A 13420-nucleotide genomic window follows, 5' to 3' on the forward strand; every position below is an offset into this window, starting at 1 on the left:
TACCTTGGGCTATGTAATTTACTCATATGGATCAGTGTGCAGCACCAGGAAGAGAGTTAATTCATTCTAGCTCACCGTAGGGTTAAGTAATGCTTTCCTTCACTTATAAGCAATTCCAGGGAGTCTATAAATGAACATTAGCCCATGACTGAGAAAGTGCATGACACCCAGAAAGTGAAAGTTATTACAGGAGGAGCGCTGGCTATTTCAATTATTTAAGGCCAGTGAACTTCACAAATCACTCTCTAGATCAGATTTTCTCAATGTGGGAGCTCCTTTGTATTCATTTTTCACCTTTTGAAGCAGTGTTAGGTTTTTTTTTTTGTGTGTGTTTTTTTCCAGATTGCTTTTTGAATGCTGAAATAAAAAAGAATTTCAAAACAGCACTCTGCAAGTATAAAGTGACAAACTACTAAACTGAAACACAAAGTACTTTTGAAATTAGCGACATTTAAAAGCAACAAATAGTTCAAAGCAATGGAAATATAAATATCTATTTTTAAGATTCATTTTAAAATCATGTTAGCTATTATTTATTTTTAAAAATTAAGTACTTCAAATAATCATCCTTTTGAACACAAATTTGAAAGTAATTTTACCTCAATTAATAATACAGTGTATACAAAATCTATGATGGTGGGTTCACTCACCCAGGTAACTAAATATTAGCCTGTTGGTCCAATCATGTTACACATCTTCGGTCTCTTACCTCGAACAGTCAGGGTGGCAGAGGCTTCCACTTTTCCAACCCGATTCTCGGCAATACACATGTAAGTGCCTTCATCTACACTCAAAGCCTTTTTAATTCTCAGTGTGTAGTCATCTTTGATGTCATATCTGTGTAGAATATAAATTGGTTTTATTAAATAGCTTTGGTTATATTTAAATGACAGTTCATTTTTCTACTCTGTTTTGCCTGAAACAAAATAACACACACACACACACACACACACACACACACACACATACCATTCAGCCATATAGTGTAATGCTTAGATTAAAGGTATTGCTAATATGATCATTAATTTCATATCTGATTGCCAGGTGCTTGATTATTAATTACCTATTTTTATATATATACACAACCCTTGCCACATCCTAATTATCAAATGTGTTAAAAAAAAACTCAAAAACATTCCTTCACAAGATAAATGCACCCATAAGTTCATTGAAGCATTATTCACAGTGGCCAAGACATGTAGACAACTAAAGTGTCCTTCAGTAGAGAATGGATAAATAGATGTGGTCCATATATATTATGGAAGACCATTCAGCCATAATAAAAGATAAAATACTGCCATTTGCAACAACATGGATGGACCTTGAGAATATTATGTTAAGGAAAATAAGTTAGTCAGGAAAACCTAAAAACCAAATGATTTCACTCATAGGTGAGGTATAAAACTGAAACTCATAGACATAGACAACAGTATGGTGGTTACCAGGCAGAAGGGAGTGGGCGACAGAAAAGGGTTAAGGGGGCAAAATATACGGTGACTATAAAATTTATTTTCAGAGGAATAATACTGCATTGGTGGGCACACAATGCAATATACAGATCTATAGAACTATGCACTTGAAACCTATACGATCCTTTTAACCAATGGCATCCCAATAAATTTTTTAAAAAGAAAAAAATCCACAAAATATTAAATGTTTAATTAATAAGGAGAAATAAAATTTATGTTAAATGTTAAATAACAACAACAAATTATCAAATGCATTACCAGCACTATTTTTGGTTACTCTTAGACAACAAGTAGTTCATATTTGAGTTTCTTGGTGAGTTATATCCTATCATTTTATAGGTTACACTGCTTTCAAATGTATGGTTTATGTTTTTAGGTATCTTAAGTATAAGATAGCTCAAATATTTAAAGGGGAAATTTATTTTCTCATTTGTTGGCAAACTGACAAAATAAGCATTGGTTGAAAGAATTAAGAACTTTTATTAAATCATCAACATTAACTCTTAAAATATCAACATGTCTGTAGTGATCCTGAAAACGCACATGCTCTTTCTCCAATGGATCATAATTCCTCTTAAACAATTACTTTTTCCTTAAAACTACATATTTCATAAGCAATTAGATGTTAAATATCTCCACAGGTCCAGTAAATGTGGCCTTTTTCCCTGTATCTTTCTGGATAACTTGGTATATGCTCAATTGTAATCTCATTGATGCTTTACACTATTGCTCTGGGTATTTGGGGAAATGTGCATTTTCCCCAGAGAGCAAATATTGACTGAGTAGTATGATAAATTTGACTAATAGTTTCTTACATTTCAAGAGTTCTTTACATTTCACAACAGTATTTAATAGACGATTTCACAACAATAAATGACTTAGAGATAATGCCAACTCCCAAACGCCATTTTATAGAAGATGGCAAGATTGTCTTGAGTTGCAAAAAAAAACTGTGACAGTATTTCTGTGACAAGGACATTTATTTTGCTAACACAGAGCAACGCACCCCTCCCAGCTGACGTGTGTGTTTACTGTTCTAATTGCCTGTGCACTGAGCAGGTGTGCATTTCTCTATTTTGTGTTCGGAGTTTCAAAAACTCCAGAAAACGCTGTATCAATATTTTTCTCAATATGAATTGAAAACCAAATGTAATCCTTAGAGGTTCATAATGTGTTAACTAACACAGACACACTTTAAAATTATTATGTTATTGAACAAGCTAATGTACTTAAAATCTTTGCCCTGATTTGCTCTTATACTGTTTTTACATAATTGAGAATGAATTTTAAATAATTGGATTATGCTTTGGTAGAAAACAGCTACTTTTGATACATGGTATAATGTTATATATGTTCGACATGTAGGAAGTATCATCTGACTTTAATTAAAAATAGGGGAAAAAAGAAATAAATGAAAAAACATTACTTGTGAGGAAACCCTAATAGAAACGGAGTGATTTTGATTGTGAAATCTGTCAGTCTCAGACTTGTATAAATGCAGTCATTGTTGCCAGGTTTGATTAATGACAGTTGTACAATCATGTGCTGACAGTCCCCACCGTAAAGATACCTTTTTTTCCTGATATGAAACACTGCTGAAAAATGCAACCCAATCAGATTTGGCCGCTGGACAACATGTGCCATCATCACTGTACCGTGAATGGAGATTGATTGGTAACCAGCTGTGACAAAGTGGGAAAAGAAGCTCTGGTTTTGTGTTGTGTCCCCCCCCCCCCCGCCACCCCATGCGAAAAAGAAAACGAAAACTGAATTGTGTCAAAACCATTACCATCTCTTCAGCTAAATAATAAACAAAACAAAATAAGTCAAAATAAACTTATTTTAATACTTAAAACAACACTTTGTATGCAAGTTTCTATTTGTGTGTGATCTTCTTAAAAGTGTTTCAAAAGAGAAAATATTATTCATTTTTTAAAGAAACAGAGTACTACATTTTAAAATCACTTCCAAATTGGAATGAAATAATCTATTGTAATTCTTCCTCCTAAAGAAACTTTGTCTTTTGGGAATGTTTCTTAGAAATCTAAATTTACTTTGAAAATATCAAACAAGATTTGAAAAATGGCAAAATTTTATAACATAACCACATTTCATACATGTCTCTCACTTTGCAATCCCCAATGCACATTCAACTTCTACGGTAGAAACTTATGATTTCCTGGTGTTGTGGATATAACTTAGGGACTTCTCCCTCCAAGTTTTCCACAGTGGCTTTAAAATTTGGGAGGAAAAAAGAACAACAAATACACTACAAATTCTACTACAAAGTGGAATTTTACCATGCTCAGTTCAAGCCTGTGTATCTCATTGCCTTGTTTGGATTCCATGAGAGCTCTACACTATTAAATCTCCCCGAATGACCATTTTCATCTCAAAAGCACCTTTGTTTTTCATGGAAGTACATTTATTTTCTCAACATTTTTAGTTTTTGAAATTACCTACTACTTCTTGCTATAAGATGCCTGACTCCTATTAATCATTAAGTTGGCCAATAGGAAAAAGTATGAATTTAACCAGGAAATATTTAATGTCTATGCAAGTAAATGTGTCTATTTTTTTAGGGAGACTTGAGAAGTTTGTTTTCAATTTTCAAAAGATTTGTAGTCAATCCAAAGAGCTGAAGATCACCTTCTACCTTTTACACTCTTTCAGACAATAAATGCCTGCAGTTATAGGCATTACATAGTTTCATAATTCAATAAAATGTTAACTATGGAGCTTTACATGAAAAGGCCACAATGTTTATTGCCTCTCTTAAACAGAATAATTTTAGAATAAAAATCATATGTTAATCTTATAAAATATCATTCATTGATCATTAAAGACACACCCTTAAACTAATAGAGGCCATGGTGTGGATTATAGTAGATGTGGAGAAGTTAGTGATGATGTATTTCTATTAGTCAAAAAAGTCCATTTTAATAATTCACAACTTTGAATCAAGGTACTCTTCTACATAACATAAACGTTCTCAGAGAAATTTAAATATTTTGCCTCTTTCAGTCTTGACAGCTGAAAATAGGAAAAAGTTGTCAATTCTCCTGAAATAATTTTTCTGCTCACAGTTTTTCAATCAAAATCTTTCCACAGACAATAGTTGTTAGCAAAACTCATGTAAGCGCTTCTTGGCAACCTAAATATCAAGCGATGTTTTCTTAATCTTTAATATTTAAGGTATATCCTAAAGTTAAGCTCTTAAATTACAATTGAGGTTTGGGATCTTCAAATAGCCAAAACCAGCCATTAGTATTTTGCTGGCAAAGGGTTACTGAGTCAAGTTTGCTATACATTCTAGCCAACCTGGGTCACATTTTTTTTTTTTAATCTACAGTTATAATGCAGGTTACCATTTACCATTTGGGTAAAGAAATCTTTACCTATTCTTTCAGTTAGGTCACAAGCATTTCTGGGCAGGGCAACTAAGAGCAATATAAAAATACAGATATTCCTTTAAAATGACAATTAATGTAATATTCATTGGAAAAAAAAGAAAAAGGTAAAAACCTTGGGAGAGATTTGTATGGAAATAACAAGAGGCTAGGTGGTCTCTGAAGAGAACTTGCTGTTCTGCTCTGGAAGCCTCTACTGTAAGCCAAAGTGACCCTTGATGATACTCTGACTCTGCCTTAAATAACCAAACTACTCCTCATAATTCTCATTGAGTTGTGTGCATTTGTCATGCAGTCACTTACACATCCTTATAACCATTACTCTGAATTCTTTCTCTGAAAAATTACTTGCCTCCATTACATTTGATTCCTTTTTCTGGTGATCCCTCTTTTTCTTCCCTTTAACTCTCATATCTTTCCTTAAATGCTATCCTGCTACCTCCAACCCTTGCCAGCCTGACTCATAGATGGAAAACTCCTCTACTTTATCTCCTTTTAGCACAACTGAGAGAGCAGGACATTTTCCAACTAAAAAGGTAAGAGAAAATAAGTAAGCGAAAAAGATGCTTTAAGACATCCACAATAGGATAACAATAATTGACATAATGAAGTGCAGATTTCAGATCACCAGGTAGTTAGGCCCAATGACAACAACCAGACAGCAGGACATCCACCACCTTGCAACCAGAGCCTGTCTTTGGAGTTTGAGAAATTAAACCAAATTGTAGCTGAGCCTCCCAGAAAGGCCAAAGCATCCTGCTAACCCAGAGACTAAAAGTGCCTGTGAGTTTTAATCAGTGTAGACTGTGGCTATCTTTTGTGTGTCACTGTCTCTCCCATCTTCTACAACTATGACAGGCAATAGACTCCAGGGATTCATTCTCTTGGCAAATTTGTGGACAACTGTGAACTTCACAGCCTATTGTTCTTAGTCACTACCTGTTTTCATCTTCTTTCATTTTTCACCTTTTCTGCAGTGAGCTTCATCACCTCTCATATAATTGCTCACAAAATTTTTGTAGTCACTTCTACGAAACTTTTCACTCTGCCTTTTGAACTATCTGCTCACTGATTTGTAAACCTTCCCCATCCTCTCTTCTCAGATTTTTAACCTCACCTCCATGCCTTAATGGAAATCTGGCTTTTTTCTGAGGGTTAGGTAAGGGTGGGGGTAAAGGGGAGGTGAAAGAAAACCCCCAGCTATTACAAACAATTATTCAGTGCCTGAGACATAGCAAATACATATTTTAAGTAAGTTATTTATCTTCTCTCACAAAAAATAAAACAGCAAAATGAAACAAAGTCTCAATTAAATTCCTATCATGCCATCTAGTTTTAAATAGATTCTTTATAATTTATTTTTCTTTAGAAAATATAATAACTAATAGGACCTTCATCATAGGGCTTTTTAAAGCATTAAATGAGTTCATAATTTTAAAGTGTTGAGACTTGAACCTGGCATATAATAAATACCGAATAAATACCAACTGAAATTTTCCATAATTGCACCTCACTTCAATTATTTTTTGTCCTCCAGTGATATTGTCTCCATCTCCCTTTGGCCATTGTCTCATAGCAGGATCTTAGACTTTATACTCAACTGGAATGGCTCTACCTTTAAAATCTGAATTTTGAATGTCTGATCCTGCCATAACCGTGAATGTTTCCTACTGTTTTTATTCATTTACGATGTGGGGAACCAATATAGGGTTAAGCCTTGGACTGACCTGTTGGCAAAGTCACAAACAAGTCCCAGCTTAGAGGGCACAGTCCTCTTAGCATAATTAGGCTTGACCTTATAACACTCCCTACATCTTATCTGGGAAGCTAATGGGCTGAGGGAAGTGCAGGAAGTGTAACTATGGTCAAAACAAGTGAAATTCACAAGAACTGTGTAAATATGGTAACCACTCCCTTGTTTACCTCTGACTATAAAAGGTTGGTGAGGCCTGAGCACCAGTGGAAGTCCTCCCTCTTGAGTTGGACTTACCGGCCTGGCCCCCAATATTCCCAAATTATCTCGTGTCTTTTCTCTTTCATCTGTGTGTGGCTCCGCTTCCTGAACCCTGAACCCTGAACCACGCTGGACATCGAGGGAACATTTACAACAGTTTACAAACAGAATTCTTCCACCATTTCTATCAACCTTACACCATTACTTATTTCTCTATTCTACTTAAATTCTATGATCCATAAGTCACTTGCCATTGCTTTTCTGTAGTATTTGGCTAGCAAAACCCCATTAAAATGTCCATACTACCCAAGGCAATCTACAGATTCAATGAAATCCCTATTAAAATATCAACAGCATTCCCTTTAGCATTTTGTGCAATGCTGGCTTGGTGGTGATGTACTCCTTTAACCCTTTATTTTATTTATTTTGTCTGTGAAGCTCTTTATTTGACCTTCTATTTTGACTGATAGCCTTGCAGGATATAGTAATCTTGGTTTCAGATACTTGCTTTTCATTACTTTAAACTTCATGCCATTCCCTTCTGGCCCTTAGAGTTTCTGATGAGAAATCAGGTGTCAGCCTTATGGGAACTGCTTTGTCGGTAACAGCTTTCTTCTCTCTTGCTGCCTTTAAGATTCTCTCTTTGTCTTTTGGCATTTTAATTATGATGTGTGTGGACATGGGTCTGTTTGGGTTCTTCTTGTTTGGGGTCCTCTGTGCCTCCTGAACTTGTGTGACTTTTTTTTCTTTACCGTGTTTGGGAAGTTTTTTGCCATTATTTCCTCTAACACATTCTCTATCCCTTTCTCCCTTTCTGTCTCTTCTGGCACACCTGCTATGCTAATATTGTTATGTTTCACATTGTCCCACAGCTCCCTTAAGCTGTCCTCCTGTTTTTTAATTGTTTTTCTCTTGTATCTCTGATTGAGTGATTTTTTTCAACCCTGTCTTCTAATTCACTGATTCTATCCACAGCTTCCCCTAATCTACAGTGTATTCCTCCCAATGTATTCTTTATTTGTGTTATATCAGTCTTTATTTCTGACTGTTCTTTTTTCATAGTTACTATATCTTTTTTCATGCTGTTGAGCATCTTTACCATCATTACTCTGAACTCTGTTTCATATAAATTTCTTATCTTTGCTTCATTTATCTCTTCTTCTGGAGAATTCTCTTGTTCTTTCATTTGGGGGTTGTTTCTTTGTGTCCTCATTTTGGCACTCTGTTTTGGTTTGTGACTATGTATTAGGTAGATCCTCTATGCCTCTCAATCTCTAGTGCAGAACAGTGTCAAACTCAGTTTCTGACTAAGTAGATCAGGCAAAGATTCGAAGGTTCCAGAGACCACCTCTGCCTCCAGACTGAAAGGATTCTGTCTTGAATTGTCCCCAGCCAATTGTCCTCAGGTGTGGTGAGAGTTTTTTCAATGAGGTGGGGCCCTTGCTTCTGCCTGGAAGCTAATTGTTATTTTTAGTCTCTTAAGTGGCCTCAGGGCAAGGTATTTTCCAATAGTCTTCCCCCAAGGCAAGGCAAATGTCTGTGTGGGAAAGATGTCCTCCACTGGGTTAGGGAATGACTCAGCAAACTCTGGGGTGGGCGGGGAGGTTTGCCTTCTGAGCTCTAACACTCAAGTCCCTAATCCTGGCTTCTGCTCACACCACTCCAGTCCACTCCCCTCTCCCTCTGTCAGACCACAATGTGGGTACCTCCACAGGGAATTTTGTGCATTGGCCCTTTAAGAGGGTACCTGGATTTTCAGCTGTTACTCCCTGGCCAATAGCAACCCAGTTGTTCTTCACAGCCAGATGTTCTGTGGGTACTCTTCTCAGTTCTGGTGCTCTCTGCTGGGGGTCCCAGCTTAAGGATTAGACCCCATAGTTCTCAGTAGCAACCCCACACAGCTGAGATATATCTCTGGAACTTCTGTTGCTGTCTGTGGGCTCCTGGCAAGCCCTTTCTAGCTTCCACCCTTCCAACTAGTCTCTTTGCAGTCTCCACTTTCAGACCCTGGGTATCAGGGTTCTCTCTTGTGAGTCTTCCATTGATTATTCAGGAAGTGTTTCTGTATTTTAGTTGTAATTTCAGTTTGTTCCTGGGAGCATGTTTGTGCAGCATCCACTTACTCTGCCGCCATCTCATTCACATGATTTTAATGATACATAAAGCACAATTTATAATTTTTATCATTGATATAATATTCACTATTTGCCTGGCAAAGAGTTTTTTTATTTGTTTGTTTGCTTTAGATTAGACTGTATTGTTATTATTTTTTGTATTATATGCAGATAGGGTAAAAACCCGACACTGAAAATTACATTACTGCTTTCAGCACTTCAAAGGACTTTTAATACCCCCCATAATTACTCTGATTTCTACTAAATTTAAATCTCTTAAAAGTTTAAAGATTAAATAGTCGTGTGTATGTGTATATGTGTGTATGTGTGCTTGTGTGCATGTGTGTTTGTATGTGAAGTCCTTATTCCTTCCACAATGACATAAGATCAAATTCAAACCATTGTTGAGATACTAGGATTTTCCTTGAGTTCATAATATCAGAAAGGAATATTTAATAATTTTCATTGTTGTCCTTATTATGCAACCCTCTTTGTAATAAATTTTTCACTAACATTTAATAGATTATTCAAATAAAATATCTGCAGTCACTTAGATGTATTACTTATACTTTTGGAATATTACATATATTATTACCAACAAGTTTTTTACCTAATTACAGCATAAAAATTTATGTCAAAAATACAATTATTTCACAATTAAGAAGAACATTTTAGAATAAAGTGGTGAAGACCGTTTACATTTTCTTCAATTTAGGAATAATTATTTTATTGGCTTAAATTAGTTTAAGACAATTTAGTTTACAATAGGAGTTAGAATTGCAATATTGCTTTTGGAAATGTGGATATATATTTCACAGTAGTGTGTTTAGTTGGAAATTAATCTTTTTTAAAATATATTTTTATTGATTTCAGAGAGGAAGGGAGAGGAAGAGAGAGAGATGAGAGAGAATCATTGATCAGCTGTCTCTTGCATGCCTCACACTGTGGATCAAGCTGGCAACCCAGTCATGTGTCCTTGACCAGAATCGAACCCAGGACCCTTCAGTCCACAGGCCAACGCTCTATCCACTGAGCCAAACCAGCTAGAGCTAGCAATTAATCTTAACTTAAATCCTTTTAGAAAATGACTTTAGGAATTAAATGCATGAGATTCCACAGAATACACAATTTAGATCACACATTTATTTGATAGGTGGCTTCCATTCTTCTTGCACTGTCTGAATTGGGAATGAACTCTGAATGAAAGGACTGCAAGTTTGGAGTAAAATGGATTTTTGAACGTGACAGCTACTTAGTGGACTTGAGTTCTTTGCTACAAAACTTTAAGAAGTCGCGTTCGTTGGCACTGAAAGCAAGCACTCACTGAGTTATTGGGATCTGGGTGGATTCTGCATTATCAGAGAGATGTTCAGTCTGGACCATGCCAGGGAAGATTCAAAAGGCTCTCTCCCTTTCCTTCTGGCCAAGGAAACCTCCTCACGAAATGTGCTCATGAAATAATTTAGAAATTCAACACAGCTCCACAGGGGAAATGTCATCATTAGGTGTACCACATAACTTGTGGGTTGGTCGGTCTATTTGAAAATGTAGTTTCAGGCACTTTTCTAATTTAGCGACTCTGAACTAGTTTTATCAACTCAGCAACTATTTAAATAGCAAGGATTTTAAAATCCCAGCCTCGTGTACTCTAGAAATATGCAAAAAAGTATACATTCAACTCTAGTCATTAATAAAACCAGGGGTTTTCTTCTTGTGTTCAATGATGACATAGTTATGTCACATCCAATCAGGATATTATTTGTCCATCTCATTGATATCCCTTTCTAGATAAGGCAATAAAAAAGACTATTATCTTCAAAGTCTGATTTTTTAACTATATTTGATTATTTCAGGTGAGTGATGCCCAGGCTTATCTCTTCCACTAGATAAGGGAGTCTCGGCCTCAGTACTGCTGACATTTGGGAACAGATTATTATTTGCTACGGAAGTTGTCCTGTGCATACTTCGTCTCTCCCCAGTGGATGACAGTAGCACTTGATCCCCAAATGTGGTAAGTTATTGCTATAAGTCTCTCTGGGGGTGGGAGTAGCAAAATTAGCTCCAGACCAGAACCACTGCCCTAAATGTAAATCTGGTGAGCACTACATTCCAGATGGAGTGCTGGATATTTGAGATTAAAGATAAATATGGCAAAAAATGTTGAGGAGACAGAAACAAATTATTCAACTATGATAATTTTAGCATTATTTTCTCTACTACACGGACATAGAAAAAATAAAATAGCAATGGCTGTAGAGGGAATGTAGGGTTGCCAGGTTCAAAACGGGCAATGAACATAATCTTCATGCCAGAGAGACCTGGGGTTTGAATCCAGCTTTGCTAACCACAGATCCTGTGACCTTAAGCATGTTGCTCATTGTTTCTAAGCTTTAATTCCTCCTCTGTTATAGAATGGATTCATACTTCAAGCTTGTTGGAAAGATTAATTATAAACCATGTAAATGCCTAACATGAAACTAGAGGGTCCTCAAGAAAATTAACGTTTTGTTATTATTTTAATATTATGTCCTTTAAAATTAATTATTTCAGTGTATTAATAGTTAAGAGAGTGGACTTCAGGGCTAAAATGCTTGGATTCAAATCTCTCTTTACCACTTAAATTTGCCCCTTAGATTCTTCATTTGTAAAATAAGGACTGTAAGAGAAACTTTCATAAAGCAGTTGTGAAGATTAAATCAGCTTGCATGTGAAGCACTTATAGGTATTAGCTATTTCTGCCATAGTTAATCAATTTTAAGATACACATAGTTCATATTTCAAAATATCTGAAATTAGAAATCATTCTTCATAGATGGCACATCACAGTTGATTTGCCATTTTATTCTCCTTAACTATGAGAAAATATACTGTAGGATCTCACAAAGAATTCTAAATTGGATTCAGTGACATGATATTATTATATGTTTAAAAATAATTAACCTAAACAAATCTTGTATTTCTCTCTTTATTAAATACAACACCTTTCATCCAGTCAATCAAATGATAAACTTCAGTATTACTTTTAACCTCTTTTTTCACATAAACCCTGATATGCAATCAATTTCCACTATAAAATAAAGCTTTCCATTGTACTGCCACTTAGTTATTAAGCATGATTGCATATTCACGGGAAATATCCCAATGTCATTCCCTAACAACCTTTTAAATAACTTTCTAGTATGTATGTGTACCTCCAAACTTTTTCTACTCCAAGCTACCCTGTATGTAAATATGAGATTCAATTTCCTAAACATAGAGGCAAAGATACATTTCTATTCAACGTCCTTCTTGAATTCCCATTTCATAGTGTGTTCAGTGTAAGCAAATTACTTGGAATTAGAGGCTTTCATAATAAAGCCTCAACTAACTTTGCTGCCCTTAAGTGCCACTCCACTACGGTGAAGGCAAACTGAACCACTAATCACTGGCTTACGTATTCCATCACTAAAGCGTTTTCCTCTTGCTTTCATCTCTGTCTCTTTAAACCTTCTCTGCAGTTCCACTTACAGGAATTCTATTCTCCTTTCCAGACCCATCTCCAGGTCACATGGGACTAAAAGTTGCTTTTGTTTTCTAAAACCCTAAAAAGTCTTATATGTCATAGTTTCAATGTAGTTTTCATTATTTAATAATTAAGGGAATATGTATTTCATAACCTCTACTATCTTACCCGCTACTCCAGAACAAACTCATCTTTTTATATGTGCTGCAATAGCAATACATAGAAATGCCCAGTAAATATGTCTAATTATTTGAAGTAATTATTGAAATATAATATTAAATTGAGATAATTGACATCTTACTACAAATTATGTGGTAATTGTGGTTTGAAAAGCTATTATGGTAACTTTTGTGATTGTAACAGTCTTGCTAATAAGAATGACCAGCAAAGTTTCTACATTGAGTTCTTGTCACATGATGATTCACCTTTTCAGAAGGGACTTCTAGTACTTTAATTTTTTTTAATAAGTGCCCCTAGGGCAACCCCCACCTCTAAATATGGCCTTTTAGAATGAAGCACCAATGAGTTAATATTATGTAACAAATGAAGTAGAGTTCACCAATAATTGATTCCACTGTATGGAGCGTGGTACATTCTTACAATACTTTGAAAGTACTTGTTCTCTTTTATCTTTGACAATTGTATCTTCTTCACACATTAAGTAATATATAACCCTCATCCATCATGCCATTGTAATACTGAGTCTCAAATTATTCTCTGTGTTGTTTTTTTCATAACAGTTGACTAGAATAGCTGGGCTGAACAGCAACTTTGCAAAAAGAAATAATAATAATACCACCATATTGGTAGAAAATATGAAGCTTGGAACTCAGTCCTGCCTACCAGTTTGTAAGTGTCCATACAATTGTTATCAAACACTATCAAGAAAATGTAAAATAGTACTCTCAGTAAATTCAACTGTGCTATGAGCACTGTTAGGCAACAAAGATAAAAAAAGAGAAATTAAATTA

General features: G+C 35.3%; 1 protein-coding gene across 7 annotated transcripts in view; it reads right to left on the reverse strand.

The window, feature by feature from the left end:
- Nucleotides 1–13420, reverse strand: part of ROBO2 (roundabout guidance receptor 2) — a 690593-nt gene that overhangs the window by 158068 nt on the left and 519105 nt on the right. For all 7 annotated transcript variants that reach the window (XM_059688089.1, XM_059688088.1, XM_059688085.1 and 4 more), the window contains exon 6: nucleotides 710–837. In XM_059688089.1, coding sequence (XP_059544072.1) covers nucleotides 710–837 — 128 coding nt within the window. The remainder of the gene's footprint in view (nucleotides 1–709; nucleotides 838–13420) is intronic.

Source organism: Myotis daubentonii, chromosome 3, assembly GCF_963259705.1.
Source record: "Myotis daubentonii chromosome 3, mMyoDau2.1, whole genome shotgun sequence".
Lineage (NCBI taxonomy): Eukaryota > Metazoa > Chordata > Mammalia > Chiroptera > Vespertilionidae > Myotis > Myotis daubentonii.